Below are 27,050 nucleotides of genomic sequence, written 5' to 3'. Positions count from 1 at the left end.
TAATCTCCAGCTTTGCCACCTGCTATACCCTCCAGCTTTGCCACCGACACCCAAGTTCCCCAAAGTAACAGCTCTGAGACGGAATTCTTTTTTTTTAAATTGTTTTATTTATTTATTTATTTATTTTCTATATGTGTGTACACTTAGCTGTCTTCAGACACACCAGAAGGGAGCACTGGATCCCATTACAGATGGTTGTGAGCCACCATGTGGTTGCTGGGAGTTGAACTCAGGAACTCTGGAAGAGCAGTCAGTGCTCTTAACCACTGAGCCATCTCTCCAGCCCAAAGACTGAATTCTTTATGAATAAATTCTAGGCCAATAGCTTTGGCTCTGTTCCCCGATTAGCTCCTATCTCAATATCTTCAGTCTCATGTCTCTCTCCATCTGCGTTCTGGTGAATTTCCCATGCCTCCGACTCTCCCAGAATCCTCTCTGTGTACCGGAACTTCCACCTCCCTATTTCCTGCCTAAGTTAACATTATTGACAGGTGAAGCTTCCACACACTGCACAAGACTCCTTCTACAACCTGCCCCTGAGGACGGTGGCCTTTCCATGACATGGCATCTACATCACCTGCAAAGTGCAATCAAGCCCCCTCTGGCTCTACATCTCAAGAAGAGTGAGAAAGCAGGACCATGTCAGGTGGCTGCTTTGGGCCGGGTGAATTCATTCACTTCCTTCTGCACGTTGTCCTGTTCTGGGAGACAGCCACTAGGGCACCAGGACCTTGCCTGGTGGCCTTTACACACACACACACACACACACACACACACACACACAGTGGAGCTGTGTCTTGAGGGGGTGTTTGGGGGGAGGCTGGCTGTGCTCTCAAAAGCGCCCTCTAAAGTGGAAATGTGGATAAGTGATTCAGGGTCTGCAGTCTGCGAAGGAAATGTCAAGAGTTAAGCTGCAGAAAGGCTGGTGTGTTAGGGATGCGGAGTCAGGTGGCCCCACAGTTCCCAACCGTCGCCCTCATGATGTCGGCATGCAAAGTGTCAGAGGAAGCATAATTTCCATCCTGTAACTTTGCCACTCCAGGCCCAAAGCGGGAGAACATGGTCAGGTTTGAATTTGGCTTTGTCTGGGATCACAGTAGAAAAGCACAAGTATCTAGGGCAGATGCCTACCCTTCCCAAGGCTGCCAATCACTGGCTGTTTGACCTGAGCCTAATTATGTACCTCAAGGCCTCAGTTTTCTAAAGACAACAAGACTCGTTCAGAGCCATGACTGACATCAAATTATAGGGAGCCGCTTATTCTCTTTGCTATACGTTTACCACGACCACAGACCCCAGTGTTCCAGGCTGGAGCAGAAGGCTGGTGAACCAGGCCAGTGTAAAGTCTTCCTTGTAGCAACTCTGTCGTGAAGTACAGGAAGTGAAGGTGGGCGTGCCGGGGGAGGGGAGGGGAGGAGAGGAGCGAGTGGGCGGGGACTGCAGAGGCAGGCTAGGCACAGAGAGAATTCCCTTCCCATATCTGGGACCTGAGAACATCTAATTCATGCATTATTTGTAGATTGTGTTCCAATGGCTGGGGGGGGGGGGGGGGCTGGAGTCCAAGATTCAGGAGGCAGCAGAGGGGACAGCCCGTGCGCAGGCTCCTGGCCACCTCTCCTGCTTACATCCTTCTCTCCATCCATCTGCTTGTGTATTTGGGCTCCTTTTGAGAGTATATGAAAATAAGATCTGTAGACAGACTAAGTTTGGAAAAATCCAGTGTGTTTTATGATCATTAAAGTCATTTTCTGCCTTAAAAAAAATTAAGTAAATCTAACCCAGCAGTGGCGGCACATGCCTGCAATCCTGGCCCTCGGAATGCAGAGGCAGGTGGATTTCTGAGCTCAAGGCCAGCCTGATCTACAGAGTGAGTTCCAGGACAGCCAGGACTTCATAGAGAAACCTTGTCTCAAAAGTCATACAAGGGTCCCTCGTCGCCATGGTGAAGCTGAGCAAAGAAGCCAAACGAGGCTGCAGCAGCTCTTCAAGGGCAGCCAGTTTGCCATCCGCTGGGGCTTTATTCCTCTCGTGATTTACGTGGGATTTACAAGGGATGCAGATCCTGGAATGCCTGTACCATCAGTTTTAAGCCTACTTTGGGGATAAAGGACTGTTTGGTCATCTGGATTTGGATGCGATCCAACATGGAAGGTGTATACTCCAGCTGGACAAGAAAGGAGACGTCATTTCAACACTTCTGTGGCAGAGTGGAGGAGCCTGTACTGACTTATGATAGACTATCAAAATAAATATTTTTAACAATGAAAAAAAAAAGTCAAACAAAAACTGAAATAAAACAAAATTCTCTAAACTGGATTGGGGAAGACAGTTCATTCAGTAACGCGCTTTCCACACAGACTTGAGTTCCTAAGGCCTCACGCTGGAGCCACACAGAAACAGTAGTCAGCGTGGTCCTGGGCACTGGAGTACTGGACACAGAGATCTGCTGACCTCTGGGGCTTGCTCGCCAGCCTGCCTGGGCTAATCTTCAAATCCCAGATCTCAGTAAGAAATCCTGTCTCTATAAAACATGATGAACAGCTCTGGGATGGGGGTCGGGGGATGAAACCCAAGGCTGACCTCTGACCTCCATCCACACATGCACCTGCACACACAAACGCAGAGGGAGAGACCAAAAATATCTATAAACTATTATGTCTTGCATTTTCTACCTAAGTGTTCACTTCCATCCCCCTTCTCAGAAAAAAAAAATTTTTTTTGAGTGACTGAGAAACATAAAACAAAACAGAAGCCGCCTTAGCTCCCAGCTCAGTCCTCATCCTGGAGTCTCTGTATCTGGGGGGTAGGGGCAGAGCACAAAGCCTTTCAAACCCAGCCCTAAGGCATCAGGACCACCTCGGTTTTCACCAGTTTTCTGCTCTGTGTCCAAAAATTGGACCATAAGTCTACCTCTAGGAAGCATGGCCAGACACTTGGAAGCAGTTCTAGGGCGTTCACTAGGAGTGTCTGACTCTCCAGCGCACAATGAGTCCTGTGTTAATTACCCAGCATCCTCCTTGTCATTCAGCCCGCCCACAACTGCATGGCAGCTACCACAAACTCCATATAAACTGTAGAAAGCCAGGCGGTACCCTTCAATGTCAAAGGTCTGACTGCTGCGGAACTGAGACAGAACTTGAGACTGAAACCTTTGTGGTTCAGTGGCTCTGAGATCCAAAGGAACAGGTGTGAGTGAGAAGGAAATGGGCGGAGACATACATGATCACGTGCTCACACGAGCATGCGCTTCTCTGTATAACTAAAGACAACCTTATGCTTCTGATCCCCTTCACCCATATTCGGGGTGTTTGACTCCACGCCCAGTTTCATGTGGTGCTGGGGAGAGAAGCCAGGTCCTCAAAAGTACCAAGCAAGTTCTTCATCAGCTAAGCTATGCCCCGTCGCCCTTGTCTGCTTTCCTGATCCTCCCACACAGCCCCAGTCACAGCCTACCAGATATGAGGCCTTTGCCAGGGAGACGATTCCTCTTATGAAACTTATCTTTAGAAAAGTAAAACAAGTGACCTGGGTAGAGGCGAATGGTCTCCAAATGGTTTATTTTCTTTCTGAATCCAAAGCTTCATCCATGCTCGGCTTTTGATTTCCACTGCCTGGCTGATCCCTGGGCACTTAGTGATCCTCCGGTGATGCCCACTCTGTTTCAAGAGCCCCCAAATTTAAGCCGGGTGACTACAGATGAGTTTTGGGTACTTTCCGAAATTAAACTATTTCCCTTGGTAAATTTCCAGCATATGAACTCACTCATCTGAAAACAGGATGTGGCGCGTGAAGTGTGAGGTCAGACTGCCTGCTCTTTTTTCTTTACCCTAGGGCAGAGAGGAAAGAGGGGTGGTCCCAGAAAGGTGAGACCAGAGAGGGGATCTTACAACGTCCACACTTGAGAAATGTCACTTCACCAATTGCACTTGAGAATCGGCGACTTTTATGTGCAAGAGGTAGATCAGCCATTAAAGCTAGGGTCACAACCAAAAACTAAGAAAGAACCAGTGACTTTTAATGTCAGAGACACAGGGAGCTCGTAGACTCCGTTACTGTTAGAATTCAAAGGCCCACAGCGGGCTGAGTGGCATATGCCTGTGATCCTAGCACTTGAGAAACTGAGGCAGGAGGCTTACCAATTCTAAGCCAGCCTAGACTACATAGCAAGACCCTGTCTCAAAAAATAAAATAAAATAAAATAAAATAAAATAAAATAAAAGCAGATGAATGGAAGATCCTTAGAGGTCACCTCTGACCATGCTTGCACAAATCACAGAGGTTGTATTTCGTGTTCCTGAGACACAACACTTGCCTTCAGGCAGACATCCCCTTTCCAAGTCAAGCCCCAGAAGTCTTTATTCCACCAGCCACCCAGATGCAGTATCACCTGCCTGCTAGAAACCTGAAGCCAACAGCAGACCTGCTATGGGAGGGAGACATACACACCTCCCTCATCCAAACAAAAGCCCAACCAAGTAGGTCCTGTGCTTGGGAAGCTGAGGCAGGAGCATGGCTTACAGTTTGGAGTCTTCAGGGCTACACGGGAAGACCTTGTCTCAAAACAAACAAATCAATCAGTTAGAAATCAAGTAAGGAGCCCAAGCCAAATTAACCAGATAAAGAAACACTGACCATCTGACCAGGAGCCAGCGGACATCTGCGGACAGACGGCACCCTTGTGAGATTGCTGGTTTGCAAAAATTACACCAGTTGGTTGGTTGGTTTTTTAATCTTTTAAACTAAACTTATATCCTGACACTAAGTTCCCTAACTCTTTGGAGTAAGAGTGAGTGAGTGTGTGTGTGTGTGTGTGTGTGTGTGTGTGTGTATCAAATGCTGCGTGTGTTTAGCTTAAAAAGCACAACCACTTCCCTGCTTCACCCAGTTTCTTTAGCGCCCAATGCCAAGAGCACTGCACTATCACACTGCCATCTGCATTGTTCACAGAGATTGGCAGAGTTTACCGGGTGCTGGGCTCTTAACAAGAATCCACTGTGGTAAAGCTTGCTGTTTTTCCACTCTTGCCTTGCGGCACTTCAGGCTGGAGCTCAATGTTGTTTGTGTGTGTGCTGAGTATCTCAGGAGTGCAGCCACTGATGGAATGCTAGGAGTCAGCTAGCACCAGGACCCCAACAGAAGCACTCCAGTTCTGTTTCCTTGAGGGAGGAGCGATCAGCCCGCCCCCCGGCCAGCCTCCGAAGCCAGCCCAGCTCAGTCCCACCCGCCTGCCCAGCCCAGCTTCCCTTGGCTTCCGCCAGCCCAGCCCGGTTCTCTGCCCCAAGGACGCTACCGCCCGGTGCGAGCAGAAGGCGGCGCACAGGTTGGTTGCCCGTCCCCCGCGGGTCCCCAGGGTCCCCAAGTGCGACCATACTCAGCCTCTCTCCCTTCCTGAGCGGTGCTCTGGTCCTTAAGCTGTCACTTCGGTTCTGCCCTCAGCTCTGAGCTCGTTCTGATGTGGCAGGGGACATCACCTGCTGAAGGAAAGGGGGCAGGTAGGCAGGAATTCATAGGTAGGCGACTAGACAGCATGTCCAGGCTAAAGGCAGCATGTAGGCCATGGGATCCCAATCTGGACACTGTCACCGAGATGTTCCAAAGTGTGGGGTGTGGCCCAGGTGGGTCCCCAAAGACTAGAAGGAGGATGAGACGCCTCTGTTCAGCAGATAGATTGTCCATTCTGGGAGCCATGGAGATGAGACTAAGGAAGATGGAGGTGAGAAGGCGGTGAAAGAGACCTGTAAAAAGCCACCGCAGTGTAAAAAATAACTCTGAAGGGTGTGAAGGAAAGTGCTGTCATAGAAAGGAAGGCTAGAAGTCCACTGGCCTGCTTCTGATGGGACTGAAATTAGGGCAGGCCCGGAGCATTTGACAGTGTGTGGGCTTATGACAGGGCTGAGTAGATTCCCTGGAGTTTCAGCAGCTGTGCTGACAATCTTCTTTAAACTTTGTATTGCAGTGTGAGAAGAGAGAGTGGATATGGGAGAAGAATTTGGGATAATTGCCAAGCTCATTTTAAAGCACAGGTCTGGTCTCAGTCCTTCCTGCCTCTCTAGCTTTAAGGTCTTGAGCAAGTCACTCAATTTATCTGTGCCTTGGACCCCTGGGCTATAGAGTAGGGGAGGGTCTCCAAAGACTGGAGGGAAATATTGACAAAATGTTTGTTAAAGTACTTAAAACGAGGCTGGAACTGTGGCTTGGTTAGCAAGCACTTGTACGCAGCCTTGGGTCTGATCCCAGTACTGAGAAAAACAAACCACTTTACAGGTAGCACCAGAGCAGCAGTGCCTGTTGTCTTAGCCCACAGCCGTGTGGGAGTATTCTAATGCTGGTAGCAGGAGCTGGGAGATGAGCTGGAGTGGGGGGGGGGGGGCGCCCGTCTAGGACAAGAGAAAAGGATCCAGAAGGTTGGGTGCTTCCCTTGTGTCCCAGTCGGAAAAGGAAAGGACATGTGGGGTGCAGGGGGTTGCTGGTCAGGCTGAGGACGGAGTTAAGGGAATGCCTTTCTGAGAGCAGGCAAGGAGATGAGAGATCATTAGCTGAGCAGGCTGGGGAGGATTCAGTTGGAAGTCTGTAGGATGGAGTAACCTCTTGGCCACTAGATGTCCTGGTGTCACCCCAGGCTTGGTAGACCATTGACTCTATCTAGAGACATAACAGAGTCTAACTTGACCTGACCACCTGGGAGAATCAAGGAAGCTGATAGATGCCAAAACACTGTGTAAGTGTCATTTGCCATTTTAAATCTCTCATTGTGAGAAACAAGAAGGGTGTGACCATCACCTGAATAAATTATCGAAGCTTTTGGAGCAGGTCACTTCAGTCAAGGCCCCTGCCACACCTTTGCCTACTGTGCCAGCTAGCTATAATGGTCAACTTGGCATGACCTGGGAAGGGAGTCTCAATGAGAGATTGTCTACATTGGGTTGGCCTGTGGGCACAAAGTGGGAGATTGTCATAATTGAGTTAATTGATGTGGGAACATCCAGCCCACTGTGGATGGCACCATTCCCTAGGCAGGGGGTTGTAAATTGTGTAAGAGTGGAGAAACTAAGCTGCGTGCAAAGGAGCAAGTATCCATGCATTTGTTTCCCTCTGTCCCTAACTGTGGATGTGATTTGACTAGCTGTTTAGAGTCTTACCTTGACTCCCCAACACACCCCATCAATGATGGAATTGAACCTGGAATTGTAAGCCAAATAAATTTCCTCTCACTTTGCTTTTTTTCGTCAGGGTGTTTTATCATAGCAAAAGAAATGAAACTGGAACACCATCTCATTTGATCACCTCAGCTACTGGGTAAAATAGACATTTTTTATCCCCCATTTTACAGATACAGAAAGTGAGGCTCAGACATATTGAAGACCGTGTGGTGAGTGGGGTGTGGGAAGGCTGCCATAGTGGCGCATGGTGGTGCTCAACTTAATGCCAAGCACTTGGAAGAAGAAGCAGGCAGATCTCTGTGAGTTTAAGGCTAACCTGGTCTACATAGCAAGTTCTAAGCCAGCCAGGACTACAGAGTGAGATCCTATCTATAAATAAATAAATAAATACGACCATGTGGTGGATCTGTGATCCCATTCCAGATCTGTCTAGGCACAGGGCAGTTTGGTTGGATGGAAAGGTATACAGAGGTCACTTTGTCATTTGACAACCTGAAGAACCTGATGCTCTAACACACATCCCAGGCTCTGAAACTTCACGGTGCTGCCTCATTCTTACCTCTTCCATGTTGGAAGAGCACAGCCCACTGCTCTACCACAGGCTGTGCCTTCTTGAACCTCACACCTTCCTTCACTGAGCTGTATGTAGCTGCAGAAGGATTGTAAGGATCGCAGGAGCAAGTCTGCCCAGGACACAGTCAGCCCAGCACACAGCTGTATATTTTCCATGTTCTCGTCTCATGCACGCATGCATCTCCAGTCTGATGGGCTGCTGAGAGCAGCCCCCCATGCACCTGGACTCCTCCAGGGCTTTGTTCTCAACAGGAAAGTGGTGACTCCTGACCAGATACGCAGCCACCTATGACTTCCTGAGTGGGGCTTGGGAGGAAGGTGCTGCTGAGTCTGAGGTGGGGAAGTCTTGGGCTTAAGCGAGGTAGGGCCCTATTTGTCACCATCGTGACTCATGCACAATGCCACCAGCAGAGTGGGGTCATCGGAGGCCTTTCTGCTGCCTCTGGTTGCCTCAGTCATAAATCCTAGAGACCACTTGTCGCAATCCATTTTATTTCAGACATAGGGTAGCCAAATGACAGTGTGAGAAAGTGACATTTACTCAAGGCCACCCAGATATCCTGGAGGACCCAGAACCCTGGAGATTCCCATCAGAAAGGTGAGCCCCATTGTTCCAGAGGTACTGGGGGGGTGGGGGGCACAAAACAGCCTTGGCCTCTCCACCAAGGGTCCGGGAGGAGATAGAGAAGGCAGCCCGTGGTTCTCAGGCGGAGGAATTGTGACTCTGCTGGAGAGCCAGGGCACTACTCTCTTCCTCTGATTCTGTCTCTTGCTCGTTCTCACTCTGAAAAGTGTCTGGACACTCCTTAAAGTTTTTAGCCTCTGTCCAGGGGATTTTTTTAACCACAAAGGGTAATTCCTACTCCACCCTTGCTGTGACTCAGCTATGACGTCGTACCACACAAGCCAGAGAGGAGAAAAAGTCACCAGAAAGGGTGGCCCGGAGCCAGAACCCACCTCTCTCTACAGACTCCACAAGGCTGGTCCTCTGCTCTACTTAACAGACCTTCTGGCCACCTGAAACCCCAAGATGGCCTCCAGCTCAGCCCCTGATGAAAACGAGTTTCAATTTGGTTGCCCCCCTGCTCCCTGCCAGGACCCATCGGAGCCCAGAGTTCTCTGCTGCACAGCCTGTCTCTCTGAGAACCTGAGGTGAGGGGACAAAGCCAAGGGCCGGTGGGAAAGACTGCCAGGGAGGAACCCCTGATGGGATTCGGGGCTGAAGGGAACTGGTGACTGTGAGCAGATAACTTCACCTCTCTGGGCCTAAATTTCCACACTCTTTTCTTCTGAATACTGCCCATGCCCTGGGCTGTGGGTGGATGGATCAGTAGCCACAGGAAGCTGTCAGTCAGTTCAACTACTGTTAAGATGGAACTTTAAGCATCACTCAGCCACTTACTGGGTGACCTGATGTGGACCTTGGATGTCTCCAAGCCCCAATGTCTTATCTGTGGAGCTGTTTTCTGCCTCACAGAATTGTTCCAAGACTCCATCAATAACGTTCCCAGAACTTCTTACAGTAATTAATGTGTCTCCCCTTGGCAAACATCAAACTGTGATTAAAAAAAAAAAAAGAACAACACAATTTTGTTCCATTAGACCCAGTTAAAGGGGCAAAGATACAGTAAGGTATACATTTATGCTTAAGGAGTAAATAATTGGATCAATAGCAGCATTAATAGCCTGCCTTGAGCAATTGTTATGCACCTGCTGTGTGTCACATACCCAGCCAGTGCCTGTGTCCTCAGACCAGCTTCCAGAAGGCAGTACAATCGCTCCCCTATTGCATAGATGAGAACTGCAAAGTCCCCCAGAGAGATCAAGCCTCCTTGCCTCCTGTGAGTTTCCTGCTGAGGATACTCCTAAGTGGCCTTGGGCCCTGAGCACGGTCTTTTCTTTGGGACTTTACAACGGTAAGAATGTGGGGAAACTGAATCAGCCAAATGAGAAGTCCGAATTTGGTGACTGAAGGGGAGGAGGCTGCAGGAGCAGGGCCAGAGGTTGTGGCTGTGGAAAGGCCAGGAAGAGGGTAGAGGCCGCAGTTGTTGGGCTTCCTGGACAGCTGATGCTCTGAGCTTATATGGGGTTCTCCAACCCCCCACCTCACTGAAAACCTGGCAGAAGAATAAGCAGAGCTGACTGGAGCATGCAGGCAGGGGCCCAGCCTGAGGTGCTGTGCTCTGGATTTGCCTTGCTATCCTATGGCCTCGGTCTCCTCACCTAGAAAGCAATTTGCACACTTGCTGTCAGTCAGAGCTATGTGCACAGATATCCTATAGAGCACCCTTGTCTGAACCTGATGCCCATTTCCAGTAGACAGACTCTGAGGTCTCTTCTTGTCAAGATAGGTCAACATCCCCTGGCCAAAAAAGGAGAGACCAGAAGCATATACAGGGTACTGAGAAAAACATACAGAGTTCCAAGCCCAGAACCCCTTGCCTAATCCCTTGGGATTGGACATATTGGGGGAGATCCAAAATTTTTGCAAATTTGGGAAAGGCAATAGATAATTCTTCCAAAAGAGACCCTGTAACCAGGCGCTTGCATGGGTATTTCTACAGTGGGACAATCATAACCACACCACATAGATAAGGAAGGGAACATCAGGTGAAGGCAAGTGGAACTGCAAAAGCAGCTAACAGCAAGCTTCAGGTAACAGTGTACACCCATGGTTTCGAAGACCTTAGCAGCAGGCCTCTAGGATCGTGGAGTTACTGCAAGAGGCAAGGTCCGGGCTTTGAAGTCTGTCAGGAAGGTACGAGTGACCGATGGCAGGTGCCAGCAAGGTGTGGTGCCTTATATGAGACACTTATTCGTGTTTCCCCAGAGATGATGAGGATCGGATCTGTCCTAAATGCAGAGCAGACAACCTCCATCCTGTGAGCCCAGGAAGCCCTCTGACTCAGGAGAAGGTATGTTAGCACAGACAAGAAAGAAGTTCTGTCCATCTTGTGGAGACTAATGAGATGTCTCTGTCTGTGTGGGCCTGAGTTTGATCACTAGAACCCATGTAATAAAAGCTATGTGTGTGAGGAGACACGTGGATCCCTGGGGCTCACTGGACAGCTGTCCTACCCCACATAGTGACTTCCAGGCTAATCAGGACCTGGTCTCATAAAAAAAAAAAATGAAAAAAAAAAAGTAGGGTGGCAGGCCCCTGAGGACCAACTCCTGAGAAAGTGGAGTGAGGAAGAGAGGGGGAACTCAGGCAGGCAGGTGCAAAGCAGGGCCCCTGACTGGTGCATCTCTCCTTTGTCTTGAACCCACAATGAGTTTGCTTTATGAGCAAGGCAAGGTGTTTGTTCACAGTGATGGTAGCACATCACCCTAAGACAACTGACATGTTCTGATTCATGAACAATTGGAACCACCAATTGTAGACTAGACTAGAGCAGAGGTCTATAAACTGGCTCCTGAGCCAAATCCAGCCCACCTCCTGGTTTTATATGCAGCCAATGGGATAAGAATGGTTTATAGGCTTCTAATTGATGGAAGAAATCACATTTAGGAACTCATGAAGCCTCTAGAAAATGCAAAGTCTATGTCTACAAATAAAGTTTTACTAGCATCTAGCCACCTTCACTCTCACCTGCTATCTGTGGCCACTTTCTCCCTACAGTGGCAGAGGTGAGCACTCATAATAGAAACTTCAAAACCCCAAATATCTCTGGCCCTTGACTTGAGAAAGTCAGCCAGTTCCTGATTCAGGTAGAAGCCATTTTCAGATCACCTCTTGTATGAGCCAAGCTGGGAGTCCAGGAGTAAAAGGACCTTTGGAGGGGGCCAGAGAGACATACTTATTCAACACAGCCTTGAACTCTGCACCCCTCCCCCTCCCAAGCTGAAAGGACCTTCGTGTGCCTGTGTAGCACAGAGGCCTTCTGGTCCCACCAGCTCATGCCGACATGACAAAAGTATAGAAAAATATTCAGTTTTATGAGTTCAACTATCTCCATTTAGAGAGTTGGTCTTTACTCTGAGTGTCTCCTTCCTTTATATTTCTTTGTGGAAATGACATGAAGGTAACTGGGGGTTTGTGGTAAATCTTCTACTGGATACAGAAAAGGGATGGCGATCTTTATGTTCACAATTCAAATCCCAAACAAAACTGGTGGAGTCCAAAAGTCCAACTGCATAAAAGCCACCACATAAACCCCAGCCTCTTAGTTTACATGTGAGGAAAACACACTGGGACTCTCAATGCCAGAGCTCCTAGTGGCCAGAATCTCTACTTGGTCATCCTCTCTGTCCCCACAGTGAGAACAATGCAGGCTGCTTTCAGCCAAAGCTCCTCTAGCAGTTCACAGGGCCTTGGGGTGCAGGTTTATGCCTCTCAGTGTGTGACTGGAGGCAAAGTCTAGACCCTATTTCTCCCTTAGTAAAATGCTTGGAAATGCTAAGTTGGTTCTAGAAGGTTCTTCCCAGGATCTGTGACTTCTGAGTCATAGGTGAACAGCTGCCAGGGCTCCCCTTCTTCTTACCCATTGGTCCAGATGTAGTAGGGGCTCCACACCTATCTCTTCCTTTGCACCACTCCTTGTCATTCAGAGAGTGCAGGGACTTCCTGCCTTGCCCAGAGCTGACTAAAGGGCTTTCCCTTCTATTTCTTGGCATCCCCCACACACCCCACCTCTGGTGGACTCTCAGACAATAATAAGGGTCAAGTTCATTTCCATGGAAGAACTTCTGAACCTCCCTGTTTGGCTGTTTTTGGACCAGCTACCACCACATGGGGACAGACACAGAGGCCTTACTGTGGGCCTCTGTGCCCCGTGTGTACAGCACACGGGACAGGCTGTATACTTTCCAAGGCTTGTTTGTCCTTTCCTCTCAGGAAAATTAAAACACACCACTTATATAAATGTTAGGTAACACTGTCCAGATAGACTTTAATGTCACTTAATCTGGCAGCTTTAATTATTTCCATCTCTATCAAGATAAAACCTAATACAAGCAGGCTTTAATGGAAGAAGTACCTGGAGCCAGGTCTCTTATTTAACCCATTTTTTTCTCCTGTCCCAGCTTCTAAGAGACTTTAGGGATGTCCAGGGCTTTACAAGGGCACGGGCTGAAATTTGCTGCCTTGGGACAAACAAAGTAAAAGGCTGGAGAGATGGCACAGTGGTTAAGCCACAGTGTAGTTACAACAGAAATGACTGCCCCTGCCCCTGATGGGAACTTTGGGGGACTTTTGACCTAAGGAAAGTGACTAATACTAAGCCAATCCTTTGCATGTGGTCACTCCTGTGATTGTCTGTGTCTTAGAGTACTTAGGAGATAGAAACTGGGCAGAGAAGCCAGGCTAGAGAATAAATGAGTTCAGTCCAAGGCACCCATCTCACACACCCTCCCCACACCATCTGCTTACCAGCCTGCCATCGTCATCCCTAGTTCATGATACATCAGTATCTCCTTACTAAGGGCCCAGTTACCAACATAGCAAGCCAAGATTAGAAAGCCAATGATAACCTAGTTAAGAGGGGCCATTCTTGCCTGGAATGATCCTCCTGAACAATTGACAGTGGGGTAGGAGACAAACCAGGGACTTGGGGCTGAGGAAGGGCTGGGCAGATAAGGGTGGCTGCTGTGTGAGTATGGGGACACATGTTCAAATCCCCAGCACCTGGGCTTAGCCATGCATACCTATAACACCAGCACTGTGGAAGGTGGAGACAGGATCGCTGGAGTTGGTCTACCAGCCTAGCTCTAGGTTCAGTGAAAGACCCTGTCTCGACAGGTATCTGATGTCCTCTTCTGCTCCCCATGTGCACCTGGGTGCACACATACAGCACACACACACACACACACACACACACACACACACACACACACACACACCAGGAGCTAGAAAATAACATTTGATTCAGTTTACTGAGACCCACACACACACACCTCCCACCCCACCCCCAAACAGGAAACTGTTTCTCTCACTTTCTCCCCTCTGAGGTTCAGTCAAGCAGATTGATTTGTGGCTCACGATAATGCCATGGCTTTTTCTTGAGCCCCAAATGACAGGGGTTTAAGCAGTCGAGTCGAACTTCCAGTGTGTATATATACAGTGGGCTCCTGCCACATGGGGTTATGTCTATGAATCATATGTGGCACTATCAAGTGACCCCCACAAACACTCATATATTGGGTTCTGGCCACAGCACCGACTTCTTTTTTATTTGTACTGGGCTGCAGCAGGCTTCATTTAAGGATGGCCAGTCAGTCTTCTGTTCCCAGGGTCCCTGTGTGTGTAGATCTCCTGCATTTCTTCCTTGTCTCTGTATCAGTGTCCTCTGAAGTGTGATGACCAGTGTGAACTCCCCATCCTCACACTCCTAAAGTGGACAGTTTGCATCTATAATCTTGGCAAGCCAGTGGCATCCTGACAGTCCCATTGATTTATTGATAGGCAATATATCAAGGCTCAAGGCAAAGAAGCTACCTGAACATAAATCATATGGCAAAGCTGTTCTCCTATGCCCTGCTTCATAGCCTGGTGGCATTTTCTTCCTCTCAACCTCAAATGCTTTATACATCACGCATGGACCTGGCAGGAACAATCATGGGAGTCAAAGACCCTGTAGACACGAAGGCTCCTGAGGCGGGGAGAGTGCCCTCAACTACCTGGGTGCACATAGAATAACCACAGGGGCCTTGTGAGAAGGAAACAAGCATCTGCAGGGATGGGAAGGTGATGCAGACTTTAAAGATAGAGGGCCCGCAGGCCAGGGCTGCAGGCAGCCTCCAGAGGAACATGCCGCCGCCAGTGTGTCCTGGTAGACTTCTAGCCTTCAAAACCATGAGATTGTAAGTGTGCATTGTGTTGAACCATTACATGTGAAGTGTGTTTTCACACCAAGAGGCAACCACTATGAACACTTATGTATGTTGCCTCATAGTCTTATGATAACTGTAAGACCAGTTAGGGTTATCATCATTAGGATGAGCCAGACATCCACAAGGCCCACAGCAGGCTGTCCTACCCACAAGCCCTGCTTACCTGTGGGTTCATCCCACTGTGTAGGCGATGTCCGAATCCCATTGTTCTCTGTACTACTTTCTTCTCCTTATCCTTTTGAGCACTGTCAACTTCAAGCCACAAAGGGTGGGAACTGTGGACATGAAGGAGTCATAGAACCTTACCTAGGTCACAAATACCTGCGTCTGGTGTCCCTGAGCCACATGTCAACAGCAGTGACCCATGGGAGAAGCTTCACTGAAATGGAGTCCCCAGAGCCAGTGTGTCTCCCTGATGTGGCCACCCTCTGCTTGCTCCCATCAGACATCTGTTTCCTATTCTTGGTTGGGAACAGCTTGTCCCTGCAAACAGAGGGCAGTGGGACAGGTGGGTGGGGCTTTGCTAGGCTAGGCTCTGCATCCCAAACCAACCACATGAACCAGCTATGAGAAAAGCAAGTCCTGTGGCCTTGTGTCTGCTCAGCCTGAAGCCCTCTGGCTCCCCTCCTTCCATCCTAATCCCCTTTGATTATTCTGTCAAAACAAGTTCTCATAGAATCAAGCTATTATTTACATGTAGGAAAAAAAATGTGCTCATTTTAAGTGTACATTTTGATGAAGTCCTGGTTAATGTACAAAGTCAGGCAAGTCCCCACTGGCAAGATGACAAATGACTCTGTCCTACAAAGAGCTGGTTACTCACAGCACACACAGCCCCTGCAGCCTAGCATCAGACAGCATGTCTGCTGTCAGTCAGGGCCACCATGCTTCTTCTGGACTTCTTCAGTAGGATATCCTGGAGTAGGAAGTCTTTTAACACTCGACTTCTTTCCTTTAACACAATAGCTTCATGTTATAGCCAATGTTAGTATTAATTCTGTTGGATGTCTGAATAGAGTTCTGTAGGGAGAAGATACTTTTTGTGATCCATTTTGTGAACCCCTGGCTGTTCCCAGATGGTTTCCAGGTTGGGCTACACCTGTCTGTTACTACTTTCTCCACCCCCTTTCTTCCACCCTTTAAACCCCCTAACACTAGTTAGGAGAGAAAAAAGAACAGAGAGAAAAGGGAAGAGCTCCCTGAATAATATCAGGAGTTAGAAAAGGGGAGATGCTATTGTTAGACTACTTCCTGCTGATTATGGGTGTAGAGTTCTTTGTAGCAAGTTTGATCTTGCTGGCAGGTAATCCAATTTCTTTTTCTTCTTTTATCTTCTTTGTGAATGACTACTTAACAAACCATAACCAACAGCGACCAACCAAGAACCCACCCCACCTCTCAGGGCCCTAGCATTTATATACCACTGAAAAATTCCCCAGAATCCCACATGTCACACAATATCAGAAATTATCTGCAGCTGGCAAAATCACACCTCTGCTAGAGCACGAGGTAAATCATAGTCAGCTGCTGTGGACAGTCTGAAGCAGCCCCGTATCCCCACACCTGGGATTAAAATGAAAACACATTCTTATAATATTCCTCTGTGTGTGTGTGTGTGTGTGTGTGTGTGTGTGTGTGTGTTAAGAAATCAAAATGCCAAAGTGGTCAGTACATTGGGAATGTTGTGAATTAAATTGCTATGTGTATTCACACACATCTCTGTGTAGACATGACTTTCTGTTTCTCTTGAATAAATTCCTGGGAGTGGAGTATGGTCGACTATGCCTTGTCAGCAAGTAATTTAAGTAAGTAGGGTTTGGCTTTTTGTAATATACTTCCATAGCGCTGGCTGGGAACATAGCCCAATTAGTAGAACACTAATGGCCCTGGGTTCAGTCCCCTGATCTCATACATCAAGACTGTGATACACGCTTACACTCGGCATGTAGGAAATGCAAGCTGGAGACTCAGAAGTTCAAAACTGGCTGACTATGATGGTGCATGGCTTAGTTCAGCACTTGGGAGAGGATTTGATGACAGAGGCAGGGAGAGTTGTGTGAGTATGGGGCTAACCCGTTCTACATAGTGAGTTCCAGGCCAGCAGGGGCTAAGTAGTAAGGCCCTTTATAATAATAATGAGGAGGAGGAGGAGGAGGAGGAGGAGGAGGAGGAGGAGGAGGAGGAGGAGGAGACCCTTCCATAAGTTTTTCAAGGTGTCTATCCTGTTTTGCTCTCGTTACCCCTACCCACATCTTTGTTGGACGGGCCTTGCTGCCCTTTATCTTAGCTGTCATGACAAATGTATCGTGCTCTCATTGTGGTTACGTACAGCACATTGTAGTGACAGTTTTGGAGTTTTGGTTTCTTTGAAAAACACAGGAATATGATAAGAATGTTTTCATTTTAATCCCAGGTGTGAGCTATGGGGCTGCTTTAGCTGGTTCCCAGCAGTTGTCTATGATTTGCCTCGTGCTCTAGCACAGGTGTGATTTTGCCAGCTGCAGATAGTTGCTGATATTGTGTGACATGTGGGATTCTGGAGACTTTTTAGAGAGTACATAAATGCTAGGGCCCTGAGAGACATGGTGGGTTGTTGGTTGGTTGGTTGTTGGTTGCTGTTGGTCATGACTTAAGTACTCATGTGCAAAGAAGAAACAAGAAGAAATTAGACATCCTGACGGCAAAGATAAAGCTTACCTCAAGGAACTCAGCCCTCCCTAATCAGCAGGAAGTAGTTTAATGACAGCATCACCCCCTCTGACCCGTGACTTAATTCAGGGATCTCTTTCCTTTTCTCTCTATTCTTTTTTCTCTCCTACCTAGTATTAGGGGGTTGAAAGGGTGAAAGAAAGAAAAACCCACAAAGTAGCCAAAGGGTCACCTACAGCACATTCCACTTCCATCTACCTCTTTTTGTGACATATCTGCTCAGCATTCTGAAACTGGAGATTGAGGGTTAGCTCCATTTTGCTTTGCATCTGTGTGCAGTAGGGCTCTTTCTGTAGGACAGTTATAGAAGGGCTGAGACTCCTAAAGTGGAACAAAGTAGGCCAGACAGAAGGAACGGAGTGGGTCAAACCATGTGCCTGGCCAGCTCTGGCCTTATCAGTTCCTGTTGCTTTGAGTGAGCCTTGGAGATGCATCTAGCATCCAGTGACACAGTTATCATTTCCAGGTTCACTCTGATGTAGCTGAGGCTGAAATCATGTGCCCCTTTGCAGGTGTTGGCTGTTCCTTCAAGGTAAGAGATTGGTAATGTCAAATCTCTCCATGGTCCCAGACCCTGTGTCTCTCACTCTCCAAACCTTCCCTTCTGGGTGGCTCCTTTGCTAATGAGCTACCAAGCAACAAATTCCACCATTACATCATTGTTGCACTATGGGAAGTGGTTCTTAATGCCCTTGCTTAATTAAGCTCTTGTTGAAGCGTCACTCAAGTGTCCCCCACGCAACACCCCTCTCCATGGTCCTGAATTGTCATTATGCTGAAGGGCAGGGCAGGATGGTTACACTGAAGACTGGGATGTATGATGCTCCCTTGGGCATATCTAAGGACTATAGTCCTGCATATAGCTCCACTCCACCTCTACCATATACAGACAGCTACTTCCCCTTTGCTGGGATAGTGTATCTGGTTTTGCTTGGTGGCTTTTGGTCCATCTCTCCTTGCTGGTCCCCAAGGTCTCCTTCTACTTGGCTATTTACTAAAGGCCCTCACTCTGTCATCAGGGGAGCCCACAATCCATGCAGGAGCATGAGGCTACCTCCCAGTCCTCCCACCTGTACCTGCTGCTGGCGGTCTTAAAGGAGTGGAAATCCTCACCAGGCTCCAACCTAGGGTCTGCACCCATGGCACTGGAGCGGAACCTGTCAGAGCTGCAGCTTCAGGCAGCTGTGGAAGCGACAGGGGACCTGGAGGTAGACTGCTACCGGGCACCTTGCTGTGAGAGCCAGGAAGAACTGGCCCTGCAGCACTTGGTGAAGGAGAAGCTGCTGGCTCAGCTGGAGGAGAAGCTGCGTGTGTTTGCAAACATTGTTGCTGTCCTCAACAAGGAAGTGGAGGCTTCCCACCTGGCACTGGCCGCCTCCATCCACCAGAGCCAGTTGGACCGAGAGCACATCCTGAGCTTGGAGCAGAGGGTGAGTGAGATGGGCATGTTTTCAGAGTCAGCTCAGGGAGCCCCTATGCCATCCAGCCTTCTTGCCACTCATCCCTCTCAATGAAGTAGCCTCCATCCAAGACCAACTCCCCTGTGTACCAGGACCTATTATCAAGACCCTGAGTCAGAGGCTTGGGTTAAAAACCAAAGCCCCAGTATCCAGTGCAAATCAAGTCTTCCGCTTTGAATTCACTGGGAACTTTCCCTCCAGGGCTCACTCCCTGGCTGCGCATTCCATCGCTGACGGGTTGTCATTGCTATAGAATTCTTACCACAAAACCGTGTCTTCCCTGTCTTTGTTCCTGGCTGTGCCCTTCGAGGCCTGTGGAACAACCTGAATCGGCTTCCCCACAGCTGCTCTGGACGGATAGTCAGTGTTCACATCCTAGCAGAAGAATTTTCCCTTCGTGCCTTCACCTGCTCATCAGAGCATGGTGGGCGGTGATGTTCTCTTACTCTCCGCCTCAGTCTCTACTTGCAGGCTGTAGTTCCAGACTTACCTGAGCCTGTAGTTCTCAGTCCTCCTCTTCTACTCCAGAGACTGTACTTTCCACAATGTAGCCAGTCACCGAGATCCTGTTACTTTAAAAAAAAAAAAAAACAGCAACATTGTCTCGTTATTATTATTGTCTCCCATAAAACTGCGCCTGACCCTACATAAGTTCCACCCCTACATAAGCTGCTGAGAGGATGTGATCCATTCACCTTCTCTCTCATGACTGGTTTGTTCTTTAAAATTTCTTTGGGGAAAACTATTACAAGGTCCAGGCACTGGGCCAGGCAAAGCCTCAGTCTATACAATTTACACCCTCAACCCAGTTGAAAAGTACATTCCATGGTTTCCATCTCACCAGACTTCTGGCTCCACTTTAGCAGCTGGGCACTATGCAATGGGTGGACAGAGAGGAAAGGAGCCCACCAGGGGGGAAGCAGGGACAGCCTGGACAGGAGGATGGAAATCATCAGAACTGTAAAACACAGTGAGGGAGACCAGCCAGCTAGGGCAATGGCTGGAGGCTTTACAGGAAGGGATATGTGGACTAGGTTCCTGATGGGTGATTAGGAGTTGGTGGCCAGGGGATCAAGAAGAGAAAGGGACTCCAAGCATGGGGCAGCATGCAGTACAAATGCAGTCTCGGGCTCTGGATGATGCTTGGTCAGGAAAACCTCTTTGGGGTGAATGTAGTCCCATGCCTCACTATCCCCAACTGTCCCTCCAAGCTGGGTGCTGGTACCTCTGGCTGACCAGCCTTCCCTACAGGTGGTGGAATTACAGCAAACCCTGGCTCAAAAAGACCAGGTCCTGGGCAAGCTTGAGCACAGTCTGCGACTCATGGAGGAGGCATCCTTTGATGGTACTTTCCTGTGGAAGATCACCAATGTCACCAAGCGGTGCCACGAGTCAGTGTGTGGCCGGACTGTCAGCCTCTTCTCTCCAGGTGACTCCTCCTCGCGGCCACAGAGACTGGTAGGAGAGGGAAGGCATGGAGTGAAAACAGCCATGCTAGGTCAGCTGGGGTCCCTGACAGTGATTAGAGGGAGACAGACACCGTGCTCTGACCCATGGCTCTCTCCTCCTGAATGTCACCTGCACTCTGTAAAGAGGAACAAAAGTCAGGTTCTTCTTGAGGCTGTGGGATGAGAAGGGGCCTTGGGAGCCTACGTTCAATGGTGAGAGTGGAGCAAATGAGGAACTCTCCAGGAAGCAATCTTCAGTAGGAGGCAGAGGAGCGAGTCAGGCACTGGGGAGCTGTGTGCACGATGGGCAAACCATGGCAACGGTAAATGGGTGGCTCTTTGTTTCTGGGTCCCTTGCTCAAAACAATGATTTTACAGAGTAGTGACTTGGTAGGACCTTGCCATCCCTGAATGTGACCTTTGAGAGCCTTGCCAAGTGCTTGTCCTCCCAGCCTCATTTTACATAAAAATAAACTGAAGCCAAAGAGGTGGGGTCCCCAGCAGGGGCTGCTTAGAGCTGTGCAGAGCCCTTCCCAAGAATGTGCCATCAGGGAAAGAGCTCCATAGGACCCCAGGCTTGGTCACTGGCGATGTCTTGCCTCTTGGAGCCATTCCTAAGGATTTTTAGCAAAACCAAAAAGTACCCTTCTCATACCAGCCTCCAGGGAGGGCCCAACCTTTGGGTAACAGAGAAGACTCAATGCCAAGATTTGGTAGGCCTGGGCCTTAACCCGAATTCTGTTCTGGGTCATAAAACAATACCCAGCCACTTCCTCAGTCTCTAGCTATTTGATGGTTCGTTAAAATGGTAGCTCCCAAGTGTAACTGGGAGGCAAGCCTCAAGGCACCCCATGGAAGAATTAAAACCACAAATGCTAGCTCACCCCCACTGCTGAGTCAGCACTGTCAAATATGGGGCCTTCCCTGTGATCAGAAGGGCAGGTGCCAGCCCCAGGGCTAGGCAATTAGAGCATGACCTACCTCAGCACTTTCCTAGAGAAGAGGGCTGGGCCCCAAACCCCGATATCCTCAGGGTTCCTGCTGAACCCCACCCCCTCATCCTCACTGCCCAGTGCCGCCCTGCTGCCCTGTACTGACACTGGCTTCACCTTGCAGCTTTCTACACTGCCAAGTATGGTTACAAGTTGTGCCTGCGCTTGTACCTGAACGGGGATGGCTCAGGCAAGAAGACCCACCTGTCCCTCTTCATCGTGATCATGAGAGGAGAATACGATGCTCTCCTGCCCTGGCCTTTCAGGAACAAGGTATGGGGAGAAGATGGTTTGAGGGGACGGCATGGTAACGTGGGCCCTGCTGACTTTAGCCATGGACTTGAAGACCTGGGCAAGCCTCCTTTAGTTACTTTAATCCATTTCCTTCTATAAAATGAAGCCGAATGCAAATCCCGCAGCCAGGACTCCCCCAACCCTCTGAGCAGGAGCTGCTGTTTCTGGAACAGGGCATCCCGAGGAGAGATTAAACAAGCGCTAGCCTATCTAAAGCCCTCCCCAGGAATTCCGGTGCCAGCAAGTTTAAAAACAGCCTCAGTGGATAGTGAGAAGCAGTGTTTCCTGGGGTATATTCAAGGGCTTGTGCCAGGGCAGAGTTTGCGTCGTGCTTAGGTGATCCACTTCTCAGGGAGGTTAAGTGGTCTGCTCTGGGTAAAGACGCTCAGCTCTGCGGAAGTCCCAAGACTTGACAGAAGCCCCGCCCCCAGCGGAAGTAGGTTTCTCTGCAGAGTGGAGGGAGGTCCCAGCTCGAGTTTCTGAGTCAGAAGCCAAGGCTAGGTGCCTGTGTCCAGCCTTCTTGTCAGTACATCTTAGTCTCAGCTGCCAATGTAACTATGACATCAGAATCCCCACTGCTGTTGGCCTAGGGAGAGGGCTCAAATGATGAGTCCAGTTCCCCAGAATCCACATCAAAAATCAAGTACAGAGCCGGGCGTGGTGGTGCACGCCTTTAATCCCAGCATTCGGGAGGCAGAGGCAGGCAGATTTCTGAGTTCGAGGCCAGCCTGGTCTACAAAGTGAGTTCCAGGACAGCCAGGGCTATACAGAGAAACCCTGTCTCCAAAAAAAAAAAAAAAAAAAAAAATCAAGTACAGGCACCTGCCATCCCAGAACTGAGAAGGAGGGGACATGAGGACCTGTGGAGCTTGCTAGACAGTCAGCATACATTAATTAACCAGTTATCTCCAAATCTAAATAAATAAGGAAAGCAATTAAGGAAGACACCTAAATGGTGACCTCTGTTTATACACACACACACACACACACACACACACACACACACGTATACACACATGCACACACACACAGAATTTCCACTGCCTTCCTGCTGTGTGGGCCAGTGAAGGGTAAAGCCTGAAGCTGCCACAGTACCAGATGTTCCTCCCACTCCCACGCACAGATGTGAAGTCCTGACACTGCCGCCTCCACTCCGTGTAAACTAAGGGTCAGAGGCACAGCCCAAGCAGTGTGCATGCAGCCCCTCTGACCCCAAACACTGGCCTTCCATGAGGGAGAGTGCCGTCCTCTGAAGCCTGACCATCTACCTGCCTCTACCCTACAGGTCACCTTTATGCTACTTGACCAGAACAACCGAGAGCATGCTATTGATGCCTTCCGGCCTGACCTGAGCTCAGCCTCCTTCCAGCGGCCACAGAGTGAGACCAACGTGGCCAGCGGCTGCCCGCTCTTCTTCCCCCTCAGCAAGCTGCAGTCACCCAAGCACGCCTACGTCAAAGATGACACAATGTTCCTCAAATGCATTGTGGACACTAGTGCTTAGGGATGGGGGGAGGGGGTGTCTCCTGACAGAACCAGCTTAGACTGGGGGACTTAGCTAGACAGCCAGGCCCTGCCTGCCCTTGGAGCCCACAGCCCACGACAAGGAGGAGCCAAGGCTGGCATGACTTCAGCGCCACAGCATGCTGGTTATGGCTGATGTGAGGCTGGAGAAACGTGTGCGTACAGAGACAGAGTGGAGGAGAAGACAGAAGTGCTCTTTTCACACAGACTACACGACACCAGGAGGCCAGCATGCCAGCAGCTTCTGAATGTTGAGACCAGCCTAGATCAGGATGAAAAGAGCCAGGCCTGAGGCTTGGACATTGAGCCAAGGCTATGGGGCCTAAGTGGAGGGGCACTCCTACCAGGACATTCTCTCGAGGTCAGGGCATAACTGGAAAAATGCCCCCATCTCTCTGTTCAGACTCAAAACTAGAACCACAGGGCAGAAGGGTCAGACATTAATGTGAATTTAACCTGCCCTGGACTGAGTTCCTATGTTAACAGACACGCAAACAGGTAAACCCAGAAACTGCCCTGGGAAATGCTTTCTGGCTGCATCTGGAGATCTTTGATGTTTTTACCGACAAAACAAATAACAAAAGCCTTGAATTGCAAGCTTCAGGTGTGAGACCACACCCACAGAGGATTCTGGAGCAATACCCAGGGTCCCCCTCCCCTTCAGCTTCCCATTCACCTAAACCTCTAAACCTAGCAGCCCAGTTACCCAACAGACAGACAGAAGCACACCCAAGAAAGAGCTCACCATGCAAGTCTGAAGCTGGTGTCCAACACACAGCACCTTCACGACTGCTCACAGAGTGCCCAGCCAAAGGGAGACTACACTGCTAGGGTCTGCCATTCCTCCATTCATGCACCTACCTTCCTTCCTTCCTTCCTTCCTTCCTTCCTTCCTTCCTTCCTTCCTTCCTTCCCTTCCTTCCTTCCTTCCTTCCTTCCTTCATTTATTCCTTCCTTCCTCCCTTTCTTCCCCTCTCCTCTTCCTACCCTTTCTCTTCCCCCTTTCTCTCCCTTCCCCCTCACCCCATCTCCTTCTAAAACTAAGTCTCATGTAGCCCAGACTGGTTTCAAACTCAGTATATAGTCAAGAATGACACTGAATCCCTGATTCTCCTGCTCCTAGCTCCCAAGTGCTAGGATCACAGGTGTGTGTCACTCTGTCTGTTACCCAAGGTGCTGGGGATTGAGCCCAGGGCTTCCTCCGTGGTGGACAAGTACCCTGCTTAGCTGCATCCCCACACCTTTAATGGCGCACTTCTGAGGGGAGGAGAACCTTGTCTTCACACAGTGTGAGAGGCACTGTGCTTTCAGCGAAGCACGGACAGCCCTGAGTGTCGTCTGTGCCTGGACACTGCAGCTGCAGGGGAAATAGTGAGATCTGCAACCCACTCTCCTGAATCTTCTAGTTCATCGGGAAGCCTGCATGATAATAATTATCACTAAAAGCAGAATGGCGGGGAAAGCAGACGGACAGATGAGGGAAGGCTTCATGGAAGAAGTGAGCCTCAAACCAGCCTGAAATATGTGGAGGATGTGGGTGTGGAGGAGAGGACAGCCTTGGGGGGATGGGACGTGTCTTGGCTGCAAGCAGGGGCTGGGTGATGAAAGGAAGGCTGGACCAGCCAAAACATAGATAGGCCAACTGGCCAGAACACAGAAATCAACATCTATGAGCTCTTGCACACCTGCAGGGCCTGGGCCTGTTAACAGGAGGGCACGACAGTGGTTTAAACAGACAGATCATTTATCTTCCAGAGAAGCTCTGTGCTGTTCTCTTCCAGGTGACTGAGGGATCGGGGAGGCAAGCTGCTGGCAAATCTCATTTCACTGTGTCCTCACAGCCGCCCACTGAGGTGCACAGGCTTGCACCCATTTGCAGATGGGAAAGCCGAGGCCAGAGCAATCATGGCAGGGACACTAACATTGCAAGCCCTATCTTCGGTGTCCGGTCTTCCTCCCTTCCTCCAGGTTTCCCTCCAGCCATGAAATGGTTGGAAGGTCTTTCACCCAGCCCGAGGGCCAGCTCTGCAGGATATTGCCAACCTTGCATTTGCTCAGAGACCACAGTGAGCCACAGACAATGATAAAAAGTGGGAAGAACTGATTTGTACCCTTAACTTCGAGGTTCTATGTAGATGAGAATCACTTGTAGAAAAGACGTAAAAGAAGCACCAGGCAGAAAGAAAAATCACCCTGATCCCAGAGTCTCGAGAGCACTGCTGGAGATATTTTAGTAAGTTTTCTTATCTTTTGAAAACAAGAAACCAGCTCAGAGAGGTCAGGCAGTTTTCTCAAGGGCAAACAGGCAATAGGCGGATCTCTGCCTCCTGAGCCTGAAGCTTACCACTCACAGTGGTATCCTCCCCAGGGACTTGGGTGAGTGGTAGGACATCAAATGAGAAGTGGCATGCCTCCTGGAACAGCTGCCAGCCCTTCGGGCTCCCTCTCCAACAGAGGCGCCTTTTGCTCGCACGCAGCACTCTGCCCTGGCAGGGAGGCTTCTTGGGTGGGATCCCCTAAAGACCCTGCGCCAGAAGCTGCATTTCATTTGCCTCCACATCTGGGGCGTGCGTGCACACACATGTATGTGTTTAAGCAGAGTGCGTGCATGTGGCACAGATGGGATGTAGGGAGCATACCAGAGGGAACTGGGTATTATAGTCACCTGGGCCATCTGCTAGAAAGCTTTCCTCAAGCCCCACCTGTCTCTAGCTTTTTCCTCCTGGGAAAGTCGGAGAGGTGCAGTGTTAACATGGTCAGCCAGAAACCACTGAAGATCAATAGGAAGATGCAGAGTGGGGCAGACACTGGACCAGGCCACCTACCAAGTTGGGAGCTTTTCCTCCCCTCCCACGATACCTAGATCCTCAGCCTCCCACAGCCAATGGAGTGGTTGGATCCACTCCCTATACACTCCCAGCAACAGGGATTGGACTCCTTTTCAGAGTTAGCATCCTTTCTCTCTCTCTCTCTCTCTCTCTCTCTCTCTCTCCCTCTCTCTCTCTCTCTCTCCCTCTCTCTCTCCCTCCCTCCCTCTCCCTCTCCCTCTCCCTCTCCCCCTCTCCCTCTCTCTTTCTCTCTCTCTCTCTCTCTCTCTCTCTCTCTCTCCCTCTGTCTCGTGTGTGTGTGTGTGTGTGTGTGTGTGTGTGTGTGTGTGTGTGTGTGTGAAGGGGCTTGTAGGTGGCTTTTTATGTAGATGCTGGGCACAGAATTCCAGTCCTCACACTTGCGTAGCAAGAGCTTTACCGACTGAGCCATCTCCCCAGACAGGCCCCATTGGAGAGGTTTTAGGGAAAGAGTTTGGGGGTGTGAGGCACTCAGGGAAGCAACCCCTCCAGAAGAGCCAAGCCACCCACCGTGGGCCTAAGTCTTCAGACCATGGCTGATAGCCTGCCTTACTGGATCAGCCAGGAGCCTGCTGGGGCTACTCTGTGGAAAATTCCCTTGTACACAAAGCCAAGATCTCGCTCCATACTCTCACCCCTGAGCACAGATCCATCTATGCCGTAGTCCCCAGCCCAATAATGTTGGAGCCTATTTGAGACACAGCTCCTCCCTGTCACCTCTGTCCTCCCTGGGACATTCATGTCCCATATGTATTGTGTACTGTGGGGTGATGAGGGCACCCCAAGGCCCTCAGAGCACGTGCTGTTAGGACAGTCACTTGCTGTCTCTGAGGTCACACCACGGGCAGGAGGGTGATGATAGACATAGACCCTGAGCAGCAACTATTTCAGAAGTGCATTTTCACTTGGCCTCAGTCTTCCTATCTATTGAATGAGGCCACTAAGCCCTATGAGCTAACTCGGCACACCATCACACACTGCCAGAACTCAGGTCTCCTACTACATGGGAACATATACCACATGGACACACACACACACACCATGCATATACACACATACATTAAACAGCACATACCACACAGATATACACATACCACACAGATACACACATACCACACAGAGACACACAGATACACACATACACCACATATACACACACCATATACCACATACCAAACACCATACACAGATGCACATACACCATACACACACA

At 49.5% G+C, this 27,050-nt stretch overlaps 1 protein-coding gene, 2 long non-coding RNA genes and 1 pseudogene across 15 annotated transcripts in view; 2 read left to right on the top strand and 2 right to left on the bottom strand.

The window, feature by feature from the left end:
* Window positions 1-15,549, bottom strand: part of Gm52552 — a 33,129-nt gene extending 17,580 nt beyond the window's left edge. The window contains exons 1-2 of the long non-coding RNA XR_003954034.1: window positions 14,728-15,549; window positions 5,372-5,474 (exon numbers count right to left, since the gene is read on the bottom strand). This is a non-coding gene — a long non-coding RNA (predicted gene, 52552). The remainder of the gene's footprint in view (window positions 1-5,371; window positions 5,475-14,727) is intronic.
* Window positions 1,925-2,264, top strand: Gm13450 (annotated as a pseudogene).
* Gm46733 lies at window positions 3,539-4,141 on the bottom strand. The gene is made up of 2 exons (XR_001783275.1): window positions 3,763-4,141; window positions 3,539-3,656 (listed from the first exon to the last, which is right to left on the bottom strand). It is a non-coding gene; the product is annotated as a predicted gene, 46733 (long non-coding RNA).
* Window positions 5,032-25,094, top strand: Traf1 (TNF receptor-associated factor 1). 13 transcript variants are annotated; one of them, XM_011239051.3, is made up of 11 exons: window positions 5,032-5,320; window positions 5,957-6,023; window positions 7,331-7,369; window positions 8,233-8,331; window positions 8,618-8,885; window positions 10,564-10,648; window positions 17,740-17,805; window positions 18,293-18,703; window positions 19,985-20,162; window positions 21,298-21,446; window positions 22,753-23,530. In XM_011239051.3, exons 5-11 carry the CDS (start codon window positions 8,764-8,766, stop codon window positions 22,969-22,971), a joined length of 1,230 nt encoding a protein of 409 aa, XP_011237353.1. In that variant the 5' UTR covers window positions 5,032-5,320; window positions 5,957-6,023; window positions 7,331-7,369; window positions 8,233-8,331; window positions 8,618-8,763; the 3' UTR covers window positions 22,972-23,530. The 13 variants fall into 13 exon arrangements, 11 of the variants coding, with proteins under 11 accessions (XP_011237353.1, XP_030105269.1, XP_030105267.1 ...); XM_030249409.1 differs by lacking the exon at window positions 7,331-7,369 and adding an exon at window positions 7,231-7,296 and having other exon boundaries at window positions 8,738-8,885; XM_030249407.1 differs by lacking the exon at window positions 7,331-7,369 and adding an exon at window positions 7,231-7,296.
* The last annotated feature ends 1,956 nt before the right edge of the window (window positions 25,095-27,050 follow it).

The sequence above is a fragment of the Mus musculus genome, chromosome 2 (assembly GCF_000001635.26).
Source record: "Mus musculus strain C57BL/6J chromosome 2, GRCm38.p6 C57BL/6J".
In the NCBI taxonomy this organism is placed as follows: domain Eukaryota; kingdom Metazoa; phylum Chordata; class Mammalia; order Rodentia; family Muridae; genus Mus; species Mus musculus.
The sequence above is the reverse complement of the archived record's forward strand: the minus strand, read 5'-3'. Positions and strand labels throughout refer to the sequence as shown.